Below are 27,982 nucleotides of genomic sequence, written 5' to 3'. Positions count from 1 at the left end.
GGGTATAATCCCATCAGTCCCAGGATCAAGCCCCACAGTCAGGTTCCCTGCTCAGCCGGGAGTCTTCTCCCTCTGCCCCTTACTCTGCTCATGCTCTCTTTCTCTCAAATAAATAAATAAAATCCTTTAAAAAAGTCATTCTATTCAGAGAAAAATAACTTCTCTGCATGAGATGTTGGTTAAATCTCACATTGCTCTTAATCCCTTTTTCTTCTCTATTGATTTTTTTAATAGACAGAAAAAAGCTCATTTCAACCTACCGTATTAGTAATGCAATGATTCCCTGAATGTGTTCATATTCTAGGTATCCTAAGTCCGTGATACCTATTCTGTTTTAGCTTAACCCTCAAAAATACAAATCAAATAGCTAATAGACAATTAATTTTATGCTACAGAACAGATACTAAGGCATATTAACGCTAAACAATTGCAGAAAATGTAGAATAAGAAAACTTGTTCGCACTGATGATAAAATATCAAGTGAGAAAACTTCAAGCCTCAAAAGGCCTTTGTTTATGGTGCAACAATATTCCTCCAAGACAATGCAATACACCACAGCAAAAAGGAATATATGAGGCAGAAGTTGCTGACATATGGGGAGTGCACAGAATTTCTGGTTAATAGAAATTCCAAGATATATAAATAAAAGATGATGTGTGAGTTGGTGGAAAAAACTGTAAGGCAAGTCAATTTTTTAATTAAAAAATTATGTAGCATAAACAATGCTAATGAGCCAAAAGTCCCATGAGATTAGGACTGTATCTGCTCCATTTTAACATTCCACTCACTTTTCATAAGTGTACATCCACTCGCTTGAAATACCTCAAGCAGAACCCTTTTCATAAAATAGGTTTTTGAGGATTTTCTTTGTCCGTGTTTTTAACAGCTCACCATTTCCATTCAAGTTGTCAACTTGATGACATATGACATTGCGGGGTTGGGGGGAAGCCCTAAAAATCCTTAAATGAATCACCAGATGATAGATACCTGGGAGTTCTTCGTAAATTTCATCATCAATGGGTTGGCTGCTTGCTGGTGGGCTGCTGGTTGGTAAGGGATGGTCAACATCATCATATAATTCTCCTCTTTCATCATCGTCTTCAGGAATAACATCAGATCCCATGTCTGAAAAATAGGTTGCATGAGGCAAATTTTTTAAGGATGCAAAAGAGGTTTTCAAAACCCTATTTTCTAAACTGCTGCAGCCCAACAGAGACACAGGCTATATTCTTAACTTGAAGCATTTTCCAAAACTGATTATTACATAAATATGTGAATTGCAAAGTTTCCAGTTGGTACTTATAGAAAAAAAAACACTTTAATAAATCTGAAGTAAACAGTCTGTATCAGGACTAGCATGGTACTTGGTCATTCTCAAAGGAGTCATTAACGTTCCATATATGAAAATCCAAATTCACTCAGTTATTCAATATTTAAAGACTGCAGTGACTAGTTCCACTGATTGCTCTTACCTTGTAATACAAAATTCAGCTGCTGTACCCATTCTTCGGCATCTTTGGGAGAAGCTGCTGTGAACTAATAAAAAAATAAACAATAATAAGAAAAATCACCACATGGAAATGAAAGGTATGTCGCATTCTTATCACTTCTTTACGGCCATTAGTAATTCTTTTCATGTCTGGTACTACTTTTCTTGCAAGGATGCTTCTTATAATGTACAGTTAATTTTGACAAATTTACGTAATTGAAGCAGAGGATGATGGATTTGAAACTCTGATCAGCAGCTGGCAGCTGTGCAGGAAAAAAAAGCTGCTTCTCTTCATCAATGTCAAAGACAGAACTGATGAACAAAATTTGCCCTTGACAATTAGAAGACACCCATGAATTTCTTTAGACTGCCGGGTACAGTTTTCTTAAAAATGTTCTTGTCAGATTCCAACACACTACTTGACAACTTAATTAACTGGCTTTCAACTGCAATCTTAGATATTTAAAACTTATTAAACATACATTCCATATTGATGCTGGCTGAGAGCTCCTGAATCACAGAGCTGATATGTGCTTTTACCTTCATTTGCTCCCACAACCCTAAGCAATACAATATGCATTAACACGCTGATATTTTTCTTTTGATAATTTTACTCTTTCTGCAATGTAATTCTTTTAAGAAATCACGCAGTGCTATTCAAATAGATAAAAAATGCAACATGTGAAGTAGTTGATAAATTATATATTCGTTGTTCTCTTTCGAGAGAAGATATCCCTTGAACTAATCTGAAATTTTTTTAAAAAAAATCTATTTCTTCTTGTATGAATGTTCATTGTATAAAATCAGTATCTTTTATTAATATTAACATGTCAGGGAAATCTGTTTTAACAAGACGTTAATGTCTTTATAAATGAAATCATCAAAACGTTTTATCAACTTAATTTCCAAACAACACAAAAACTCCAACCTGATAGATACGTTTATCAGGGGCAGAGATTTCAAAACAGCAATCTTTCTTCCCATCCTTCCGAAGAGTGTTATTCATTCTGACATTGTAACCATCTATTGAAAATTCACCTTTCTGTTGCTTGTCTGTGGAAGATAAAATGAAAGTTAGAATTTCATTTACTGCAGTGAATATGACTGCTCAGTTGATTATCTTTTATTTAGATTTTCTCTGTCAATTCTGGGAAAGGGTATTTTTTTGGTCATATTGTTTTCATAGTATTTAATGTTCAAATAATATTTCTAGATATCACTTCTAATTCTAAAATTACAGAAGTACTGGGATGGTTGGGTTCACAAAGGATATCTTAGGGAGCAAGAGGAAGAGGTCCACAGAAAGCCTTATTCAGAAGGAAGCATGAAAATATGACACTTTGTTGTAGGGAAAATCTAAGAACTGGAACTCAGAACTTGCTGGACAAACCCACTCCAAATTCTTTTTTTTTTTTTAAAGATTTTATTTATTTATTTGAGAGAGAGACAGTGAGAGAGAGCATGAGCGAGGAGAAGGTCAGAGAGCAAAGCAGACTCCCCATGGAGCTGGGAGCCTGATGCGGGACTCGATCCCGGGACTCCGGAATCATGACCTGAGCCGAAGGCAGTCGTCCAACCAACTGAGCCACCCAGGCGTCCCCCCACTCCAAATTCTTGACTGTCTCAGAGTGATAAGCCAGAAGGAAAACATGGAACCGAAAACTCACTGGGCTTTTCTACCACCATCGCTTCTCATTACCACCTTCCAATACCCACCTCCAAAAGGTCTCTAAAACACAGCACTTCTTTTAAAAAATATCTCCTACGTTGGTACAATCTGAACTGTAAATTTAAAAAGCAGAGTCAAACAAAACTACTAGGTGTAAAAGCTATGAGGGGAAAACAAAGTATTTGGCCGGAGAAAGGAGGAAAAGCAAGACAGGAAGCATTCGTGGCTGAAACAAAACCAAAGAAAAGTCGGTTTCTTAACCCGTCAGCAAATGGGTAAGCGACAAAACCATGTCTGAATCCCACAGGATGAGGAGGCAAAAGAAAAAAGACAAGTTGAGCTTTTGCCCGATATTATTTTAAAGACAAAGGAGGACTACAGCAAAGGACTTAATACTCTGAAAGTGAGATAAAATTAGTCAGCTTTACAACTTCTTCCAGTTATTCCATTTTGATAGAAAAGCTGCACCACTATAGGTTTCCTTCTAGGTTAACCTGCAATTTCAGGATCGTGAGAAAGGGCAACTATCTCTTTTATTGAGCTCAGGGAAAATCTAGAAATGCTTCCTATCATGGGTGGAAGGTTCTTTCAACTCTATGAACCAATAAAACATTTATCTCCTTTTCTTAAATACACTAATTTAATGGCTGAAGTAACATACAATTTTAAAAAGTTACTGAAGGACACCTGGGTGGCTCAGTTGGTAAAGCATCTGCCTTCAGCTCAAGTCAGGATCCCAGAATCCTGGGATCGAGATCCACATCCAATTCCCTGCTCAGTGGAGAGTCTGCTTCTCCCTCTGCCTGTTGCTTCCCCTGCTTGTATGCTCTCTCTCTCTCTGACAAATAGATACATAAAATCTTGAAAAAAAAAAAAAAAAGATTTTTTTTCAAAATACAAAATGAGAAAAAAAATCCGAGTTAGAAATTCCTAATTTAAATCTGAACACTCTAATCATATTAAGTCATAATTTACATCTCTCCATGATCTAAAGATTAGAAATCTGACTTATGGAAAAAGCCTACTATGTATTTTATGATGTTCAGAAAAAAACAAAACTCAAACCAGCATTTCCCAAAGTGTGTTTTATGGGATATTAATAGGTTTCTATGATCAAATAAGTTTGGGATATCCTGAATTATAAAGAGTTAACCAGGTTTTGTTAACCCAGGACTTCTTGAAGCTCTTAATATATTTACATATTGATTGCACTTCTATGAGAAAGTTTCATTTCTCCCAAAATGCTTTGTCCATGGAACCCTTTATTCATAGAACATTTTATGGAACTGGTACTTCCAGGACATATTTCGCAAGATATCTGATTAGAAAAGTATTACCGGGGTTAAGTATTAAAATAATAAATGGTTAAGCATTGTTGTTTAACTTAAATTCTCAAAGAAGACTAAGTCATTCATCTACTCATTGAACAAATCTGTATCGAGCATTTAAAATAGGCGAGGGAGCATTACAGGTATGGTGAGACAAAAATCTAGTAACACGTCATCACACCTGTCCCACCTTCCCACTGCAACACACACACACACACACACACACACACACGATACAAATCAAATGTAAGTGCTCCAGGAATATTACTCAGGAATATTACTCAGTGGTCCACTAGACGGCCAAAAGATTTAATTTTCATTACAAAAAATGGCAATAGAGGCCAAATAGAAAAGCCACACAACAATTTTAAGAGATTTCTTTAAACTTGCACAAAAAAAAAAAAAAAAAAAAAAAGGATTTTCAAAGCCCAGATGAAAGAAGGAGGCTCCCTTGCTGCACAAGGCCTCAATTGCTCTAATCATTTGGTCCAACTCATCTAAAGCCCATGCTTCCTATCTTTACTCTGGGTCTGAAATTCTTAGCAGTGTAACATCAGTGGGGATGGAAATGCATAAGGAGTGGTTTATACCTAGAGATGTAAAGTCGGCACTATGAGTTTGGAAGAATTGCAGGGAGCAGGAAACTTTCTTGTGCTAGATCACATAGAAATCAGACAACTAGGCCGCCAAATGAGGTGACCTCGCCTTAGGCTAGCAGAACCACTTTAGACGATACCCCAGAAAGTACTGTAGGGCCATGTACCAGATCTTCTGTTAGACTCTAAGAGGAGAACATGAGCAGCCTCTAGTCAGATGAACCAGAGAGAGGCCATGAATCCAATCTAGAGGTAAGTGCCCCAATTACAGAGACAAGGATATTAACATCCAAACATAAGTCAAAGAGGCAAAGCAAACAAAGGAACAGAGGTGCCATAAAAATACTATGTGATACAAAAACTTAGTATTCAAGATGTAAAAAGCAAGAGCAAAGTAAGAGAAACAGATATAAACAATTGTTCTGCATCCTTTATAATGTAAAAAAAAAATCTAAAAGAGATGAAAGATAAAACAATGTAATATAAAATAAAAGGGGAGATGGCTGAGACAGATACTGGAATGGAGTTGGCAAATAAGGGGGAAATGCTGTTTAAGGAAATGAAAATGCAGCAGCAAAACAAATGATTTATTCAAGTAATAAGAAGTTGAAAATATTGAACATTGTTGAAAAATCAGGTCAGATATACCTAAAACTTTCTACCCCAACAGGTAGGGGGAATAAAAAGAATAAAGGGGAAGAGAAAAGAGGAATATGATGGATATGGAAGACTGACAAAAATAAAACATAAGCGGGGCGCCTGGGTGGCTCAGTGGGTTAAAGCCTCTGCCTTCGGCTCAGGTCATGATCTCAGGGTCCTGGGATCGAGCACCACATCAGGCTCTCTGCACGGCAGGGAGCCTGCTTCCCTTCCTCTCTCTCTGCCTGCCTCTTTGCCTACTTGTGATCTCTGTCTGACAAATAAATAAATAAATAATCTTTTAAAAAAGTAAAAAATAAAATAAAACATAAGAGAAATGGGTATTCCAGACGAGTGACAAAAAAAACACAGAGCCAATAATCAAAGATTTAAGAGAAGAAAACTTCATTCAGCCAAAGAAAGACTTAGGTCTACAAAATAGAAAGTGGTATTTTCTAACCAAGTAAAACTAATAATAAAAAGAAACCAATACCTAGACCTATTCAACTGATAGTTGAATATTTGGGAATAAATAACCATATATGCATCCAAGTGAGGGTACAAGTATGAGACCAGAAAGGTTGAAGAGAATGGAAGGAAATTCATAACTCTTTCTTTTGCAATAGCTTTTGCTATATAGCTTTTGCAAATGCATGACCATTAAGTAGCCTTTTTTCTTTTCTTTTTTTTTTTTTTTAAAGATTTATTTGACAGACAGAGATCACAAGTAGGCAGAGAGGCAGGCAGAGAGAGAGAGAGAGGAGGAAGCACGGTCCCTGCTGAGCAGAGAGCCGGATGCAGGACTTGGTCCCAGGACCCTGGGATCATGACCTGAGCTGAAGGCAGAGGCTTTAACCCACTGAGCCACCCAGGTGCCCCAAGTAACCTTTTTTCTTATTAGCCAATGTGGGATAGAAAGTTCAAGACATGAAATGGACATAGAGACAGTTTTGATTAACTCTTCTCTCTTCACATTAGCATCTCCTCCAGAGAGATAAAAAGGAGAAAACCATAGCATTGTATGACAATCCATAATAATTTATATATAAGTTAATTCCATAGTGCCTTCTGGGATAGTTTCAAGGATACTTGTTGGCTTGAGACAGACTGTTTAAAAAAAAAATAGTAACATGCTAATCAAATGGGAAATAAAGTCATGTAAGTTGATTTATCCCAAACTGCAAAAGACTAATAAGTATTGCATTTAAGGGAACTTCCCAACTAGAAGCTTATTCCTTTAAGTGCCAAACATCTGTAAAATGTTAGTCATTATAATAGAAATCTTTCTGAAAGATATACTTCCCTGACTTCTCAAACAATTCTCTTAAACATAACATTTTCTTGATGATTTAATAGTATTAATTCAAGTATTTAGCTTTTATGTTATAACACATTGACACCCTCTGTATTTTAAGGTGTTTGTCCCTCTATTAAATTTCCCTCAGCTTCTTTTTCACACTTTAGTCTTGCCTATATCATATTGTTCAAATTTAATGTCTATAGAACTGAAGTCTGCCAGGAGAAACAAGATAATAAAATCTATTAAGTAAGTAAATTAATTTTACACAATTCTAATTCAGTATATTCAAGGTTAAAAAGGAGCTGGCTCTAATCTCTTACAAAATAAAATTCGTTCACTGCCTTTTAGGTTAACAGCTGTGTTTTAGGTTTGTGGGGGGTTTTTTCCATTTTATTTTATTTTATTTCTTTTCAGTGTTCCAAAATTCATTGTTTATGCACCACACCCAATTCTCTATGCAATACGTGCCCTCCTTAATACCCACCACCAGGCTCACCCAACCACCCACCTCTTCCCTCCGAAACCCTCAGTTTGTTTCTTGGAGTCCACAGTCTCTCATAGTTTGTCTCCCCATCTGATTTCCCCCAATTCACTTCTCCTCTCCATCTCCCCATGTCCTCCATTTTATTCCTAATGCTCCACAAGTAAGTGAAACCATATGATACTTGAGTCTCTCTGCTTGACTTATTTCACTCAGTATAATCTCCTCCAGTCCCGTCCACGCTGATACAAAAGTTGGGTATTCATCCTTTCTGATGGAAGCATAATACTCCATAGTGTATATGGACCATGCCTTCTTTATCCATTCGTCCGATGAAGGGCGTCTTGGTTCTTTCCACAGTTTGGTGACTGTGGCCATTGCTCCTATGAACATTGGGGTACAGGAGACCCTTCTTTTCACTCCATCTGTATCTTTGGGATAAATACACAGTAGTACAATTGCAGGGTCATAGGGTAGCTCTATTTTTAATTTCTTATGGAATCTCCACATTGTTTTCCAAAGTGGCTGCACCAACTTGCATCCCCACCAACAGTGTAAGAGGGTTCCCTTTTCTCCACATCCTCTCCAACACTTGTTTACTGTCTTGCTAATTCTGGCCATTCTAACTAGTGTAAGGTGGTATCTCAAGTGGTTTTGATTTGAATCTCTCTGATGGCTAATGATGATGAACATTTTTTCATGTGTCTGTTAGCCATTTGTATGTCTTCTTTGGAGAAGTGTCTGTTCATGTCTTCTGCCCATTTTTTGATGTGATTATCTGGTTTTTGTGTGTTGAGTTTGAGGAGTTCTTTATGGATCTTGGATATCAGCCCTTCGTCTGTTATGTCATTTGCAAATATCTTCTCCCATTCCATGGGTTGCCTCTTTGTTTTGTTTACTAAACGTTTCCTTTGCTGTGCAGAAGCTTTTGATCTTGATGAAGTCCCAAAAGTTCATTTTCGCTTTTGTTTCCTTCGCCTTTGGAGACATTTCTTGAAAGAAGTTGCTGTGGCCGATGTTGAAGAGGTTACTGCCTATGTTCTCCTCTAGGATTTTGATAGACTCCTGCCTTATGTTGCGGTCCTTTATCCAACTCAAAGAAATCCTTTGAGTTTTTATCTTTGTGTATGATGTAAGAGAATGGCCAAGTCTCATTCTTCTACACATAGCTGACCAATTTCCCCAGCACCATTAATTGAAAAGACTGTCTTTTTTGTAATGTATATTTTCTCCTGCTTTGTCGAAGATTATTTGACCATAGAGAGTCTGTATCTTGGCTCTCTACTCTGTTCCACTGGTCTATGTGTCTGTTTTTGTGCCAAAACCACGCTGTCTTGGTGATCACAGCTTTATAGTAAAGCTTGAAATCAGGCAACGTGATGCCCCCAGTTTTGTTTTTCTTTCTCAACATTTCCTTAGCAATTTGGGGTCTCTTCTGGTTCCATACAAATTTTAGGATTGTTTGTTCCAGCCCTTTGAAAAATCCCGGTGTAATTTTGATTGGGATGGCATTGAAAGTATAGATTGCTCTAGGCAGTATAGACATCTTAATGTTTATTCTTCTGATCCATGAGCATGGAATGGTCTCCCATCTTTTTGCATCTTCTTCAATTTCTTTCGTAAGTGTTCTGTAGTTCCTCAAGTACAGATCCTTTACCTCTTTGGTTAATTTTATTCCCAGGTATCTTATGGTTCTTGATGCTATAGTAAATGGTGTTCTAGGTTTTTTAAGTACCCAAAGACAACTCACATTTCCTGAGCTCCTTCTGTAGGCCCAGAAATTTAATAACTTATCTCATACATACCATGAAATAATTCTAAGAAAAAGAAGGTATTTATTACAATCCCAGCACTGATGGAAAAACAAAGTTTAAAACAACGAATTTGCTCAGTCACATAACCAGTAGACTATAAAATCCAGGACCCTCACATAAGTGATTACAAAGCCTTTGTTTTTTTGCAACCATTTCACACTGCCTCCTAGAAAGATGTTTCTCCAAGTATATTTCAAGAATCACCAACTACATTTGATCATACATGCCAATTAAAAATACCAGAAATGGCTACTACTTTGTACTTGCTTATGGAACTCTTTCAGGGTGGGTCCGGGAAACAAAGTTTGGGCAAGTATCCTAGGTGATTCTGATACACACTAATGTTTGAAAACCCACTGTTCTAGAACATGCAATTTATGAAATCTTGGTAGAGATGAACATTATTTTGCTTTCCTCCTGCAACTTGGGTCCAACTTTCTCAGCTTGCTTTTTGGGCTCCTCTACCTTTGTCTATCTCTTAAACAGCCATGATGCATCATATTCTAAATCTTCCTCTCTTCCTGCTTCACAATTTTCTCTGAGCAACCTTGCCCAATCTAAGAATTAAATTTCTACGAGTATCTTATGATTCATAATTCCTTCTTTTTAGTTCAGCTTCAGGATTTTATATCCAAATCTTCATTTGGTCACTACACACGTTTCACTTCTTTAACATCATATGGGCACAATAAATATAACAGTCCCACAATGGAGATCATCTTATCCCCTCTCCCACAACACTTGTGATCTTACTCATTATCAATCTCCTTATCAATCAATGGCACCTCCATTAACTGAAAGCTCCAACCCAGAAAACTGAGCATCATTCTTGGTTTCTTCCTTTCTCTTCATCAACTGCCCCTACGTTCTCTCCCTCTAACCCACTGCCACCTATTTTTCCAATAAGTCCTATTTTTCTTGCAAACATGCTTGCTTTTCCTCTTTTTCACTCAGAAAATATGCTTCAGGGGAGCCTAGGTGGCTCATTCAGTTAAGTGTCTGCCTTGGGATCAGGTCATGATCCCAGGGTCCTAGGATTCAGCCCCACATAGGGCTCCCTGCTCAGTGGGCATCTGCTTCTCCCTCTCCCTTGCCACTTGTACTCTCTTCCTTGCTCACTTGGCTTACTCTTCCTCTCAAATGAATAAATAAAATCTTACAAAAAAAAAAAAAAGAAAGAAACTTTTGGTAACATCTGCTTCTTATATTTAAGATGGCCTTTCTCCTTAGCGAATAACTCTTGCTATTTCCATAAGTAGTCATGCTTATTAGTAGGAAAAAGGAAAATATGCCCCTTAATACTAAACCTTTCCATTAAACTTCATCAAACTGATTAATAACTTGCTTTAGGCCCTCAGGTAAAGATATATGAACATTTTTCCTTGTTTGTACAGCTCCCAGAAATACAGATGCCAATGCTAATTCAGCCACTTGAAATATACTTCTGGTGTTTTGAGTTATACCATGAGGAAATATCAAATTATTACTATTTTAAGTGAAAAATACTATATGCTATATATATATTTGTTACTTGAGAGCCCCAATTGGCTCTGAGTAATAAACACAGGCAATATTTATGAGTCCAAAGGGAAACATTTTAGTTAGAATTAACAGTGTGGTTTATATGATCTGGTAGCAGGAAATTTTAGGTATTTCCAAAACCTTTTTTTTCCCCCTTAAAAATAAAAGCATACTGCAAGCATAAAAATCAAGTGGTATTTGTACATATTTTCAACCACAGGTATAAACTTGGTTAAAAAAACAAGGCAGTATGAGGTAGGAGTAAATGGAGAATAAATAAATTACAGGCATGTTGTAGAATGGGAATTTAAAGCCCTGTTTTTTGGTGTTTTGTTTTGGTTTGGTTTGGTTTGGTTTTGGCTATACCTACTGTTTTCTTCTACAACTGAAAATCAGATCATTATGATATGGCCTATTAGACTAACATAGCATATGGCTATTGTTAGGATAAACATTATACAGAGGGCCATACTATCCTACACATATGATCCTCTTGGAGCCTCCCAAGATCGTTAGAGAATAGACAGCACTCCTGCTATTCACGCAAATGACAGGGGATAAAAGTGTATGCGAGAACCTGCAGCTCCATCACACGCGACCCACGCTGAGCAATCTCCCTGGGCTCTCAGCTTCGGCACACATCTTGCTTCCAGTCTCACCTTCTCCTCACAACTGTCAACATGACTTTTTTTTTTAAGATTTATTTGACAGAAAGAGAGAAAGCGCACGAGGGGGAGCGGCCGAGGGAGAGGGGAAAGCAGGTTCCCAGCCTAGCAGGGAGCCTCATGCCCCGGGGCTTGCCGGGACCATAACCTCAGCCAAAGGCAGATGCCCAACTGACTAAGGCACCCAGGCACCCCTCCACATGATCTTTCCGACATGCAGTCGGAGTCGGTCATGCCACCTCCTCACCTTCCACGATCGCAAATGTTCACTGTGCCTCACAGGAAAGGCCAAACTTCTGCCTGGGGCATGGAACAACCTGACGCCTCCCTTCCCGGCTCCCAAGCCTTCATTCATCTACTGCCCCAGCCAGCTGGCTCCTGCCTATCATCCCATTTCATGAGTCCCCTGTGCCCACTCCTCCAAGCCAATGTATTACACCACTCTGCATTAAGGATACCCCACACATAGGTGTTCAAAGAAAACCTATCATCTATAGATTTATGTATATACACAGCAGTACACAGTTTGACCTGAAATATGTCTATTTTCAATCTACACATATCTCTGATCTATAGATATACTTTTAAATCAAACAGTGTGCTGTTTTATTGCAAGCCAACCTGACTTGTCATATATATATGTCATAGATATGTCACAGTTTTGGGTTTTTTTTTTGGACAGACATCCATGCTAGCCTGTTTTTTCTTAATTTCAATTTAACTAGCCAACATATATAACATCAGTTTCAGATGTAGAATTCAGTAATCCATCAGTTGCATATAACACCCAGTGCTCATCACATCTCCCTAATGCCCATCACCCAGTCACCCCACCCCTCACCCCTCCCATCCCCTCCAGCAACCATCAGTTTCTTTCCCATAGTTAAGAGTCTTTCATTGGGGGCACCTGGGTGGCACAGTGGATTACGACGCTGCCTTCAGCTCGGGTCACAATCTCAGGGTCCTGGGATAGAGTCCCGCATCAGGCTCTCTGCCCAGCAGGGAGCCTGCTTCCTCCTCTCTCTCTGCCTGCCTCTCAGCCTACTTGTGATCTCTCTCTGTCAAATAAATAAATAATAAACAATGTCAAATAAAATCTTTAAAAAAAATTCAGTTCACCCATTAAAAAAAAAAAAAAGAGTCCTCTCATTGTTTGTCTCCCTGATTTCTTCTCATTCTGTTTCTGTTTTCCCCTCCTTTCCCCTACAATCCTCTGCTCTATTCTTACATTCCTCATGAGTGAAACCATATATATATAAACAGCTTCTTTATCCATTTACCTACCAGTGGACACAGGTGTTTCTTAGCTATTGTAAATAATGCTGCAGTGAACACGAGGTGTCTATCTCTTCGACTTCGTGTTTTTCGTTTTGTTTTTTGTTTTTCAGATAAATACCCAAAAGCGGGATTGCGGGATCATAGGGTAATTCTATTTTTAGTTTTTTGAGGAACTTCCATACTGTTTTCCATAGTGGCTGCACTAATTTTCATTCCCATTAACAGTGCACAAGTGTTTCCTTTCCTCCATATCCTCACCAACACTTATTATTTCTTGCTTTCTGACAGCCATTCTAACAGCTGTGAGGTGATACTCATTATAGTTTTGATTTGCATTTCCCTGATGAGTGATGCTGTACATCTTTTCAGGTATCTGTTGGCCATCTGTGTGTCTTCTTTGGAAAATTTCTATTCAGATCTTCCACCCATTTTTTTTTTAAGATTTTAATTTATTTGACAGACGGAGATTCCAAGTAGGCAGAGAGAGGAGGAAGCAGACTCCTGCTGAGCAGAAAGCCCGATGTGGGGCTTGATCCCAGGACTTTGGGATCATGACCTGAGCCGAAAGAAGAGACTTTAACCCACTGAGCCACCCAGGTGTCACCCTCCACCCATTTTTTAACTGGGTTTTTGTTGTTGTTGTTATTGAGTTATAAGAGTTCTTTCTACATTTTATCAAATAGATTATTTGCGAATATTTTTCCCATTCAGTAGGTTGGCTTTCCTTTTGCTGATGGTTCTTTTGCTGTGCAGAAGCTTTTTAATGACATTTTCCACTTATTTACTTTTGTTTTTGATGTCAGATTCAGAAAATTATCACCAGGACCAAAGTCAAGGGGCTTACAGCCTATGTTTTCTCCAAGGAGATTTATGGTTTCAGGTCTTACTTTCAAGTCTTTAATTCATTTTGAGTTACTTTTTGTGTATGGTGTAAGATAGTGGTCAAGTTTCATTCTTTGCATGTGGCTGTCCAATTTTCCTAGTACCATGTTTTGAAGAGGTTGTCTTTTCCTCATTGTATATTCTTGGCTTCTCTGCCATAAATTAATTGACCATATATGTGTGGTTTATTTTGGGGCTCTTTACTCTGTTCCATTGATCTATTTATCTGCTTTTATGACAATACCATACTATTTTAATAACTATAGCTTTGTAATATAGTTTGAAATCAGGGAGCATGATACTTCCAGGTTTATTCTTCTTTCTCAAGATTGCTTTGGCTATTTGTTTTTTTGTTTGTTTGTTTTTTTGTAGATTCATACACATTTTAGGATTGTTTGTTCTATTTCTTTAAAAATGCCATGGGAATTTTGATAAAAATTACACTGAATCTGTAGATTTCTTTGTGTAGTATGGACATCTTCTTCAATTTCTTTCATTAATGTCTTATAGTGTTCAATATACAGGTCATTTACCTCCTTGGTTAAACTTATTCCTAGATATTTCCTTCTTTTTGATAAACTTATAAATAAGATTTTTTTTTCTCTTTCTGTTAGTGTACAGAAATGCAACAAATTAGGTCTAATTCTCTAGTTAGGTTTATTATATTAGGTTTATTATATTATAGGTTAGGTTTATTATATTATATTATATATTATATTAGTTTATTATATTATATTATTATATTATATCATATCATATCATATTATATTAGGTTTATTCTCTAGTGAAGTTTATTATATATTGAAAAGATACTACAATAAAAAAATTGTAAACACATACTATAATAAATAACTTTTGATGTACATTTTTAAAGACTAGATAAGACCAAAGCTACTTGCAGCTGCCACATACTGTATGACAACTGGAATTTTCTTTAATTGGGGAGTGGAGGTAGGGGCAACAAAACCTGTTGAGTGGGAATTAAAGAGATACTACAAACTAACCACTTCTCTCTTAAAAGTGGGAAGAGATAAGGTTCAGAATCCTGATTCAAGATTATACAGAGGTTTAACAAAAAATATAAGACAAAAACCATGAGTTTGGAACAAGTTCCTAAATGGGCTACCATTTACAGACACTTTGGAGGGGTGGATAACAACCAAGTTGTAGAAAGAGCATGGCTTTGGAGCTAGAAAGTTCTGCCCTAAATCCTTAATAGACTCTTAGTAGTAGCCCTGTGAGGACCTTTCCTCCCTAGCCTAGCTCAGTGTCTTTCTAAACGGTCCTTCCCACCCAGCCTCTATTCATTCGAATTCACCCTCCACAATCCTATTGCTATTACTTCCTAAAAACCAAATGTGGTCATAGAGCCCTATGCTTAAAGGTCATGCAAAAGATAAAATACTTAGCAAGGCCCTTATTCTCATAAGGCTCTTGAATCTGATTCAAACTCATTTCTTTAGCCCTGTGGGCCCCCTTCCCTCACTCACTCTGTGCTCTAACTTGATTCCAACTCTGGCATCATTTGAGGCCTTTTACAGCTCAGAATCTCTTTTGTTCCCCTGCCTGGAAGGCCCATTTTACCCTTCTTTATCTGACAAACTCCTAGTCTTCCTCAAGGCCCAATAAAGAGTCATCTCCATGAGGAAGTATTCCCTAATTCCTGTAGGCAGTTAGCTACCGTCCCTTGTTATCCAAAGGTCTCATATTTAAATCAAATACTGTACTGCACTGAGATGATCAGTTTACCTACTCTGCCCCCTCCTCTATTCCCATGACTTCCCCTTCCTCTCAAGGACACCCACAAAACTCATACTGGGAGTATCTCTACGGCAGGATTATCTCCAGATCCCCAGTGCCTAGTATCTACCTAGTATCCAATAAATATTTATTCAGTAAAAAAGTGAATAAATGAGTGAGTGAATGAATGGTTATCTTGATGGCACCCAGAATAGCTAAAAATCTAAGAAGTTTGATGAATAGGATTTGTGACAATCAAAAGAAGAAGAAAGAGATAAAAGGATGGATGTGATTTCATAAAGTGACAAAATATATACGTATATATTACTTAAGGGCTACAAATGCCCATGAATAATAAATACAAATATTATTTATGGGTACAAAGGTAAGTGCATTATTTACCCTAGAGGGTGGAACTACTCTTTCTAAGCCATTACTATCCTGATGGGTCAAAATGTTTTTTTGGCACACACGGTAAGTTATAAAATGTGAACTATGCATCTGTCAAACAGTAACAAAGAACAGTTTAACCCAGTAAGTGGTATCAACTCCTTCTGTGCCTCTATAATCCATTTATCTAAATCCTACTTAGTTGGAGGATTACAGTTATCATACATCTAAATAGCTCTAAAGTTTAGCCAAATGGTTCATACATATAGTAAACCACGCTGTACAAATCAGCTATCTGGTTTCACAAAAGAAAGTAAAAGTTTCACAAGACATTTTCCTAGAAAGAAAAGGATACAAAGGAAGGAAATTAGAATCATGCCAAACAAGCAATTAAGAAGTGTCCAAAGATAGGTTCTTTCCCTCCCCTCAAGTCCCCAAAAGAAGAACTGGCCAAAAATTCTAAAGGAAGCAGCCAAAAGAACCACTAAAAACAGACGTGAACTCTCAGTGGAGACTTCAGAGTAACAGGGGAAAGTTTTATGGAAATATACACCAGATCCTCAAATATCTACATTAAAAAAGAACACTAGAATAGTAATTTTTTATAAAGTGGTGGCGTACAGGTGGCTGAATGTTCCACAAAATAATTCGAATATAAATTACAAAGAACATTCTTACCATAAGTTCTCATCAAATAAGAACAGAAATAGGAATTTAACTAATACCCCCTGTAAAATAACTAGAATTTATTTACTGAAATAAACATATTTATTTGAAATAAATACAAATATCCCTTAAATTGGGGGAAAACTCTTGCTAATCTTTGACCTAACAGTTGTTATATATCAGCGAGGATGAGGAGTGGACAAAACAAACATTAGTATTCACTGAGGCTTAAAGAAATTAGAAATGAGAAACCTAACTGAGCCAGAGTCACAGAGCTTCCCCTGGTCTTATGAAATAGAGGATATTTCCTTGTGGAAAAGTTAGATCCTGATCTCAATTCACAATGGTGTACCAAATTATATTTGTCATAATAATGCATGTTTATGACCTATGGTAGTCATAACTGAATTTCAGCTTAAATTTTCTGACAAAATCACCTACTTACCCTGAGCGGAATAAAGAAGGCTGCCTGTTGAGAGTTATTTCTAGTTTACACTTCATTGTTGCCATTATTACATTTGAACATATTGTAAATCAGTGACAGACTGCAAACTAGCCACTAAATTAATTCTTTATTTGTTAACTACAATAGCCAAAAGATAATAGCCAACTTCTAACATCATCTACGTAATACAAATTTATCTGGAACGTGTAAAATTATCATATCTGCATGTGTAAAATAATCCTATCATACAAATTTATCTGAAATGTGTAAAATAATCATACCTACATATCTAAGGAAAAAGCCCCAAAACTGCAAGTGATATCAAATGAAACATAAATTTCCAAACAACACCAACAAGTAAACAATTCGACAGGAAAGCTTGTATTCAGTGATACTGGACTTCTATGTCATTTCTGGAAATGAATGCTAGTGATTTCTATATATTACCTTTACTTTACAATATTCAGGTTCTGACCTGCTGTTCCTAGAAAAAAGAAAAACTAAGAAAGCTAACATTCTTTAAATTTTTCAGTATTTTATGGCTTTGTGTTCAAATACTGAGCTTGAAATTATGTGGGCTCTGAGTAAGAGATGTATGAATCAGCAAGTAAAGTTACAAAATGTATCTTTCTGTTTCTATGTTAATGGTTAGAGCACCGACTCCACCATTATGCCTAAACTCAAATCCCACATCTGCCACTTACCAGCTCTGTGACCTTGACCAAGTTACTTAACCTCTCTGTCCTCAGTTTTCTAAACAGTAAGACAAATAGAACTAATAATAGTACCTCCCTCACAGAGTTGGAGTTAGACCAGTTAATACAGCTGCAGGGGTCAGAACAGGAATCTCTATGGAGGTGTCTGCTGTTGTTATTGAAATCCGTGAAAGAAGCTGAGGAAGGTGTGGCATGGATTTCATTTTATCTAAAGTTTTCTTTTAAAACTATCTGAAAGAAGAGGCGCCTAGGTGGCTCAGTGGGTTAAAGCCTCTGCCCTCAGCTCAGGGCATGTTCCCAGAGTCCTGGGATGGAGCCAGGGCTCTCTGCTCAGCGGGTAGCCTGCTTCCTCCTCTCTCTCTCTGCCTGCCTCTCTGCAGCATACTTGTGACCTCTATCTGTCAAATAAATAAATAAAATCTTTTTTAAAAAATCTGAAAGAATAAAATACCTTTTTCTCCCTTCAAAACTCTCACAGCCCTAATGGTCTTAACTTTTCTCGAAATTCTATAACTTGGATGATAAATATTTCCTAAAATGAAAAGCCACATCGATTTTTATCTCTTTCCTAATTGTGCTAACTTTAAGGGCATTCTGGAATTTGGAGCATTTGGCAAATAAATAAAACTGTAAGTTAGTCTCAAACTATAATTATTAAAATTCTCAGTTATTCTTTCTCCCACTGTCTTCAGTTTACTCTGTTGCTAAAATGGGGGTATAAAATTGTTCTTAAAGCCCTCCTACAGCAGAAGTTGATGACTGAACAACAATACTACCTTTATCACTTCCATAATAATAGAACACTGTTTTACTGAGAGCACACCAGCGTTTCTGCCATTCAAATCCCAGGAAGCTGTGATCTACAATAAAGGAGGAAAAGGAACAGATAACACACATTACACATACAGCATAAATGTAACGTCATTTCCTTATTATAAAAGGAAAAGTTTGTTGACCTGATTTCTAAGATTTCTGCTAGCTCTAAAATTCTATGACTAATTCACTTGTATCTTCTTCTCCAAGAGACAAACAAACACAAAGTTAAAAGGAATAAAGTGACGCAGAGATAGGACTGCTACACTTGGGGCGAACACAGGAACTGTCCAAAGGACATGTGATGACACAGCTTTGAGACAATGGATTCATCTGAGTCTCATTTTTTCATCTGTTATAAAAGGGCCGGGGTGGGAGGGGGGGTGCGGAGTTGACCTAGACTACTTCTATTATCTCTTTCAGCTTAAAAATTCATCTAAGAAAACCAAGCAACTAAGAAATGGAATATAAACAGAAAGGCCCCAAGTAGTAGGGACTACTCATGAGAAAAGCAAAATGGTAATGAAGAGGCTTCCTGCTTTCTGTTTCCCATGCAGTAACACCACCTCTGTATTTCATTTCCATTATATATTGGTGCTGAAAGAGTGAGACCATATGGTCAATTCCCGATTATCACAGCCAATGGAGAGGAACACTAGATGGATAACAGAAAATGGCAGACAATACGCCAGGCTTGATCAGAACCACAGCAGACATGGTGTACGCCAGGTCAGGCGCAGGGTAACCTGCTGCTCAGCCAGGAGGGAGAACAGTGAGAAATCCCATCCTTGAGAATACGGTCATGGCCCGCGGCCTTCCTCTAAGGGGCAGGAAGCAGCGCCTGAGTCATTTACAAATAACCACGACTGGCAACTAAACAAACACCTGACCAAATGTGCTGTTAATCAAAAATTGGGAGCTAAAAACTATATTTTGTGGCTGGGATAATGTTATTCCGATTTTCCTACAGTTTTAAAACCCTTCAATCCCCTAAAGAACATATTGCCTCCATATGTATACTGCATACATGTTTTATATAAGGATAAAGCCATTTTTAGATTTTTCAGTAGAATCTTATAGTTTACCTTTTCTGCGTTTTTCAAGGTAGCCAGCCTTTAAAACAAAAGGAAGGTCCTGCGCTGCAATTGGAGGAAACTGGTTTCCTGTGGGAAGTAGAGGAGGAAAAAGAACTAGTGAGTAATCCGTCTTTGAAAAACCAAGTACCAGATCTCATTAGGTTCAGTGTACTCACAGTCACCTAAATTAATTAAATTCAAGTCTATTAGCTTTGTTTCAGATCCATTCCATAATCTTGTCTCTCCCCTGTAAATCTCGAGAGGAAACAAGTGTTCTGAATTCCTATATCTTAATATATTATAATCCCCCCAAAACAGTAATATTATGTAACTGGATGGTCTCTGCAGAGCAATACTTTATGATCTACATTCTCCAGGGGAAAGATCAGGGAACTATTATCAATAAATGCCATAAATCCCTGAGAGAGAAGTTAGGAATTTCAAATAAATCCACATAAAGTTTCTTTCCATTTATATTAACTCTTCAAGAATTTTAATGCTTATTGACTCTTAAACTGCATATCTCTGTTCCTACCAAGTAAAACATAAAACAATTTTTTTCCCAAGAAAATCAAATGCTAAAATTTGTTTCTCTGGGAACACAGCAAATACAGAGAAATCTTGTAGACATTCAACTGAATGCTTTAGGTTTTTCTAGGACATTTGAGAGTCCAAAATTTGGTAAAACAATTTAATAGAGGGATGCCTGACTGGTTCAGTCAGTTAAGCACCCAACTCTTGATTTCGGCTCAGGTCATGATCTTGAAGTCTTGAGACTGAGCCCCGTGTTAGGTTCTATGCTCAGTACAGAGTCTGCTTGTCTCTCTCCTCCTACCCTTCCCCCAGTTTGTGTGTGTCCTCCCTCTCTCAAATAAATAAATAAAATCCTTAAAAAAAAAAAAAGCCAGTAGAATGACCATAAACAAATACTAGATACCTACAAAAAATTGGAAGGTTAAGGCAAAAGTTAAGTGAATTAGAAATCATATATTCACGGTCATGAATTATAGATTATTCAGTAATTTCCCAAGTGTTCAATATTTTTAGAAATGTCATTAGAACTATAATACAGTTATCTCAGCATTTTACTGGAACTCTAACAAGTGAAAACAACCAATCTAATGAAAATTGTTGTGGAATATACCCAATGGAAATAGCATCAATATAGTTTATCATTTTTTTAAAAAGTATTTTGATAAAATTTTTATTATATACAAATTCATCATAGAATTACCAGATAAGTTGTTTTAATACTATATTATAGGAATCACAGTAATTATAAAATCAGATATTTTTCCTTAATAAAGTTTAAAAGTAAAGCACCAATTTCAGTTCCATGGTGGATCAATTTTAGTCAATAAACAAAACAATATTATTAAAGTATATTTTAAATAGCACACTGATACTGAAATGTATAAAAAATTTTAGAGAGAGCCAATATAAACATTTGACTAGTTGTTGAGTAAATGTATCCATGTTTCTTTTTTTCAGAATAAATTTGATCCTACAAAGGTAAAATTTTTGCACATATAATATTCTATTATAATGTTTTGTATTTAATATTTTGTACACCTGTTGGTGTTTCATGCATTTTAATTTTGTATAAAGATAGAGAATGCTTTCTGTTTTGTTTCCTGTATCTTTCTAGATGATGTCCAGTGTCCTGTAGACATTTCTGGCTGCCTAAAGGATATGCTGAGTACTTCACTTTAGGAAACAGTCTATAAATGAGCTTCAGTTCCCAGAGCTATTACTGGCCCAGAACTCATTATTCCACAAGTAAAATTTAATTATATTTTACTTAACATTTGTACAAAGTTAGATGCCATTTTCTCTGTTTCTAGAGAATATATAAGAGATACAAAGACAAAGATTTGCCAACACATTTTTTTTTCTTATTCTAAAAAATTTTAAATACAAAAATTCACTAGTATACCTGGAAACTGAAACCAAACAAAAAGACTGTGTCCTAGCAAGGCAGAGAAACCTAAACTTAAGGGGGGTATAAATATAAAATAAAATGGTTTTGTGCTACAGCAGGTACCTAGACGCTGAGTCTGACACTGATACTGACTTTAAGATGCATGGTATAGGTTACAAAAGTCTGTGACGACATCTCAGTACCGAAAATCTGTGATTTTCCTGAGGTCATTAAGCCTTGTAGGTATCAATTTCCTCTTCTAAAACATGAAAAACTTAGATCATCTCTAAGGCCCTCCCAATCCTAGGATTCAATGAAACATAGCCACAGTCCCGTTTTTCTTGTACTTTCAGTAACAAATGGCCAAGGTCCAAGATGGATTCAGTTTTCAAATATATCAAATGGGGAATCTGTGCACAACATATTTTTGGTAGAGCAACTGGTAACTTCCTTCAGATCTAGCAAAGAACTGTCTTCTGTCCTTTCAAAGGTTGATTCCTAGCTAGAATCTTGGCCTGAAAGATCTGTGAAAGAAATATACAAATGAAATATTTCTCATATCCTAATAATTCTCCCTCCACAAGGAAAATTTAGAATTTCAAATGTTTTATTGTTTTTTTACTGGCAAAAATTATTATGAATTCCATGGGTATACCAAACAACAATAACCTTTTAAGAAAATAATCACTACAGTAACTAAAAGATTACTAGTAATGTTAGCTTAGAATACTCCTTTCAGAGAGCTTATCTTCTCACTTCCCATTATTACTCTTTTCAGAAAGGACTGATCAATGACATGCTAGTACTGGTGATCTCTAAGGCTAATATAACATCTCCTTTAAAAAAAAAAAATTTGCCCTGGGGATAAAAATATATGTTTATAAAAAATAAAAAATTAAAAAAAAAAAATTTGTTCATACCATGCTTAGAGACAAAAATGGTCAGTTTCCTATTAGTGGGACCACAGCATTCCCAGGGGAATGAAGCCTTGCAGACAAGGCTGTAAAGACTGATACAATGACTCATGTGATGAAACTGGGGGCAAAAGCAGAGGTTGCAACTCACAGGTTTACCATCTGTTGGTCTCTCCACCCCTTTGTAAAGTGGCAAGTCATTCTGAAAGCCACCAAGCAAAAACTGAATAACCATTAGGGTAATTTGAATTTGCCTTTATTAACTCTACTTCTTGAAATGGAAATTCCAATAGCCTCATGAGAGTTCTACCATGTCTTTAATAGGTCTTTCTGAAACCAAAGAAGAGAACAGTGATACGCATGTAGGAAATGCTTCACAAATATGACCCAAAAGATACCTGAGGCTCTGTTGAGTCCAAGCAAAAGCTTCTGTTATATCAAAAAAACATAATCATATATAATTGTGGCTGCTATTAATTTTCTTGGTAATCTACCAAAATATGCAAAATTTAAATGGGATTCATAGAATAATTAAGAATCAGAATTCAGAAAAATATGAAATCAAGTGTGTGTTCATCAATATCCACTAAAATAATAGTCAAAAAGTCATAGATCAAAAGAATGTGGATTATATTATCCATAGAGTTATTATCTTTCCCATTCACTTACAACTGCTTCTTTAACTTTGGAGTACAAATCAGAATTTGAACTACCTAAGTACATGTCTGAAGACTGCTTTTTTAGATAAACTTTTAATATAGGAGTGCTGTCCCTAGCTCATAAAATTAAGTGTAAAGAAAATCTCTTTAAGATTTCAGATTCTTTGGACTAATTTTTTAGATGAGATACATTTTTATAACATATTAAAATTATTTCTAATGGAATTAAAAATGTTTTATCTAAAAATTCCAGAGTTACTGATTTATGGAAACCCTTGTAAGACTCCTTCCTATTTGTAAGGATGAAAGTATATCAATATATTGAATAAGACTGATGATTCACAGACCTGTACCCCTGAAACAAATAATATATTACATGTTAATTAAAAAAAAAAAGGAATCAGTCATTTAAAAATATGCCTCAATATGAGAAATTTCATGCTACAAAAAAGACTACTATTTCATAGAGTATTTATATGGGCATACTTTATGCTTTTATAAATGCTATTTTTTTAATAATACATAATTAGATTTCACAGAAAGATTTTATTTCTTACTTTTAAAATAGAGATGGTATTTCTTAGGATTGTTTCTTATTTTTTTATTTTTTAAGTAATCTCTACACCCAGCATGGGGCTCAAATAAGATCAAGCATCTCATGCTCCAGGCACTGAGCCAGCCAGGCATTCCAAATGTTACAGAAGGATTTTAAATCAAATTTGATCTCCTATATAGAGTAACTTCTCAGCTACTCTGTGACTGCCTATATTGTTTTTGCTTGTTGGCTTGGTTTGGTTTGTTTTAGTGGCTTAAAACAAAGTGAATTTATTGTCTCATAGCTCTGGAAGCCATAAGTCCAAAAAGCATCTCCCTGGGCTAAAATAAAGATGCCAGCAGGGATGTGTTCCTTCTAGAGGTTCTAAAAAAGAATATTTCCTTGTCTTTCCAACACCCAAAGTCTGAGCTGTTTCACTGGCTATTGTCCCCCTTCTACCTTCAAAGCCAGCAATGGCTAGTTGAGTCTTTCTCACAATGCCCTCTCTGGTTCTTTGTCTCCTTCTTAAGGGTTCTTGTGTGTACTTTGGGCCCACCTGGATAATCTCCTTATTTTAAGGTCAGCTGCCTGGCACCCTTATTCCACCTGCAAACTTAATTCCCGCTTGCCAGGTAACAACATATTTGCAGGCTCCAAAATAGGAATGTGGACTTCTTTGGGGGCAAAAATATTAAATTCAGGAGGGGAAAAAACCACCTTTTATAAAGTCCGTGATATACAAATACTTTGAGAAAAGTATTCAGCCTATTACCAAAGGCAAATGAGATACAAGCTTAAAATGGAAATACTTTTTACTTCAGTTAAAAATAAAATTGTAAATATATCACAATTTTCACAGATACTCTAAATAATATAAAACAATTTTCACAGATACTCTAAATAATATAAAACAATTGTGAACTGAATTTTAATTTAATGTTCATCTTTAATTTAATTTAATGTTCATCTTTAACACAAAAAGATGCCCCCAATCCGATTTTGCATCTTAGAACTGTGAGTAAAACCCTGGGTCTTGGATTCACATTGCAGCTTGTTCACTAGGTCTGTGATGGCAACAAGTTACTTAATTTCATTAACTTTACTTTTCAAATCCTTGAATATAACTAATAATGAAGAATTATAATTCATTATAATTATAATGCAGATTTAGTAGGGTAGTACTTAATTAAGATTAAGAAATGTTAGTTCTTATTATTACTACGACAATTCAAATTTGCCAAGTCCAGTGTTTCATACACAAGAAAATAAAAATGCGGAAAAAATAAATGACTACAATAAAACTTGGAAGCCAAATATCTTTTAATAATGCAAATTCCCTTCCAGCTATAGATATTTGGCAAAAAAAAAAAGTCTGATTCATGAAAGAAATATTTGATGGTACTGTACACAGTAAAGATTAGTAAAATGAAAAGGAACACTCTTAATTCATTTATCAAATAAATATTTACTAGTTTATATTATGTGCCAAGCCCTTTTCTAAATATTACCTAAAGTAGAGAGCCACAAAAAAATAAACTCAACCTATTGAAAATTTGTTGAAAGCATTTTTTAAAAAGTCAAATAACTTATGTATAAAATTTAATGAATAATAATAATTGATCTTCCTCCTTCCATACCTGTAGTACCTCTGTATGAAACACAACCTTTTCATATCCTTAGACTATAAGATCTAAGCATTCTTTTTTAAAAGCATCATAGTTTAAATAACAAATATATATATAAACAAAAATTAGTATGCTGCGATAAGGTAATAAAAACTGCAACAGCTAACATTTATTAAACCTTTTCCACTAGTTAAACATGATACAAGTCATTATCTTATTTCCCTCTCACACCGCTCTAAGAGGTAAGCATTATTAGTAGCATATTACCAAAGGCAAAAAAAGGTCACACAGAGTAAGTGGTGGAACCAGGAGCCCCATATCTGTCCAACAAAGCCCATTCTTGGAATGCTATGTACCATCATTGAAGAAATAAATGAATGCCTATCTACAGAAACTAAAAGACAACAATATTGAATTACAACTCTATAGCATTAATCATAATTATTTAAAATTAATTCCTTAACAGCAGAATGATATATTTAAAATGTTTAATTTAAAATTTAAAATTCTAGGATTTCACTTTCTATAAGACTTTAAAGAAGTCAATTTTGCTTCCTAAACATGTCTTTTAAAAGACTTCCATTTTGGTTTAAATACACAAACATGCAACAAATTAATAAATGGAAAAGAGATATTTATGGAAGGAAAAGGAGGCTCTTTTTACATGAAGCTTCCTCTAGCAAATTACATAAAAATAAGAAATGAGTATAATTTAGACTGAAATATTTAGCTCCTTTCCATTCAGCTACATTTTATTTTCCCATAAGTTGAGGGTAAATTTTTTTGCAACCTGTTTTATGTTGTGAGCTTTAAACTATAAATTTTTATGATTATTTTCAGAATATGAGCATTTTTCTAATTTGAAATACTCTGTCCATTTTTATTCATTTATTTTTCCTATTCTGTGTACAGAAAAGTAGAACCATTAATAATATAAGATCATATCTTAAGTGTGTGAAATAGGAGTATGCAGAGTTAGAATGTCTTCCAAATCACACAATATAATAAGGCATATGTTTTTGTTTTACATTGAAGACAGAGAACACAAATATAAATAACTGTCATTCTATTGCCATCTCCCAAAAGAATATTAGTGAGGAGTGGTTAAAACAAAAGCTAAATATCTAGTAAGAAAACTATCAAATATGAAATTATTCTGAACTAAGATTCTACTTATGACCCTATTCTGATTATTTGATTACCAAAATGGGCTTGATTACTAACCTAAATACATTCTCAAACATTCATCATGCTTTAGCATTTATTACCTATTTTTATTTAAGAAAACAACTCTATAATTTTTATTTAAATCAAAAAACCTTTGGCATTTCACCTCTTCTATCAAAGTGCTAAAGCATCCTCTTAAAACACAGGGATATTCTCTATTTTTCCTTCCTTTCTCTCTCTCCCTCTCTCCTTTTCTCCCTCTCACACACAAAATTTATCTTCCTTCTGTATGAAACAGGTCTTTGCACAGGTCTCTTTTTTCACTACAGGTATGAAATTAATAATTCTTATCTATTATTATTATTGTTCATTTAGTAATACACTGCTTCATTCCCCCCCCCAAAAAAAGCACACTATGTACAGATACATTTGGTATGGAAATTAAAACAAATAAGAGAAAATTGTGCATATATAGAGAGAAAGCAAATATCTGAATCTAAAAAATGCTAATGCAGGGCACCTGGGTGACTCAGTCATTAAGCATCTGCCTTTGTCTCAGGTCATGATCCCAGGGTCCTGGGATCGAGACACTCATTAGGCTCCCTGATCATTGGGAAGCCCCTTCTCCCTCTTCCACTCCTCCTGCTTGTATTCCCTCTCTCACTGTCTCTCTCTCTGTCAAATAAATAAATGAAATCTTTAAAAAATAAAAACTTTTTTAAAAATGTTAATGCTAAGTTTCTGTTGAAAAATCTCCTGCTAACTTTATGGGTTTTTCCCTTGTAAGTTAATGACTTAAGAAAATCTAAATGAAGGATGTAATAGGAATTATCTGTACTATTCTTGAAACTTTTCTATAAATGACATTATTTCAAATTTTAAGAAATAAAAGTAATCAATCAAGGCAAAACTAGGAGTCAGGGTAGAACATAAAACAAGTTGGAACTACAAAGTTATTTATACTTAGCAGGAGTGGGCCAAAAATTCAGTCATAAGCTTTATGACAATCAACATGAAGGAAGAAATAATAAATGCAGATCATTGCTCAGGGAGGAATATATAACAACTATTCCTGGTTCCTCATACTGAAATGAAAACAAAATCTTTCCCATGTGTTCTTAATGTCCTCCATAACATTGTTAAAGTAAGTAAAATAAAAATTTCACAGGGCTGCTCTGTATAACATCACTCATGTCAAGCCAACAGAACAATACCAAAGCAAAATTTACTAAAAGTAATTCTACAGAGCACAAAACCTGGTAGCCCAAGTATACAGCTCCCAAACAGCTTTGTTAAACTCAAGGGTAAGACCACAGATTATCTACAGGAACAGACACCTTGCAAATTTTCAGACAATTCTTCCAAAATACTATTTGTCTTGATCAAACTTGTGGTAAATATTAAATCCCAAGCAGAAGATATGATCCCTGCAAGAAACCAACACAGCTCTTTTATGTTACTGCTTCTGGGCCAATATCCCTTAACAATCACCCAAACTGGGGGTGATTTTGAGAGGCTCTTATTTATAAATCTATATATAAATTTATAAAGTATAATAGTTTTACAGGGACATATGTTTGGACCAAGATCAGCTTAACACAAAACAAATCAGCAATTGCTTATAAAATTTCTAACTCAGTGCCAGAATAATTC

At 35.7% G+C, this 27,982-nt stretch overlaps 1 protein-coding gene across 4 annotated transcripts in view; it reads right to left on the bottom strand.

Annotated features, from left to right (window-relative positions):
* Positions 1-27,982, bottom strand: part of SKAP2 (src kinase associated phosphoprotein 2) — a 170,715-nt gene that overhangs the window by 52,950 nt on the left and 89,783 nt on the right. For all 4 annotated transcript variants that reach the window (XM_059396693.1, XM_059396691.1, XM_059396690.1 and 1 more), the window contains exons 5-9: positions 19,518-19,595; positions 18,396-18,479; positions 2,418-2,542; positions 1,473-1,536; positions 988-1,125 (exon numbers count right to left, since the gene is read on the bottom strand). In XM_059396693.1, coding sequence (XP_059252676.1) covers positions 988-1,125; positions 1,473-1,536; positions 2,418-2,542; positions 18,396-18,479; positions 19,518-19,595 — 489 coding nt within the window. The remainder of the gene's footprint in view (positions 1-987; positions 1,126-1,472; positions 1,537-2,417; positions 2,543-18,395; positions 18,480-19,517; positions 19,596-27,982) is intronic.

The sequence above is a fragment of the Mustela nigripes genome, chromosome 4 (genome assembly GCF_022355385.1).
Source record: "Mustela nigripes isolate SB6536 chromosome 4, MUSNIG.SB6536, whole genome shotgun sequence".
Taxonomy (NCBI): domain Eukaryota; kingdom Metazoa; phylum Chordata; class Mammalia; order Carnivora; family Mustelidae; genus Mustela; species Mustela nigripes.
The sequence above is the reverse complement of the archived record's forward strand: the minus strand, read 5'-3'. Positions and strand labels throughout refer to the sequence as shown.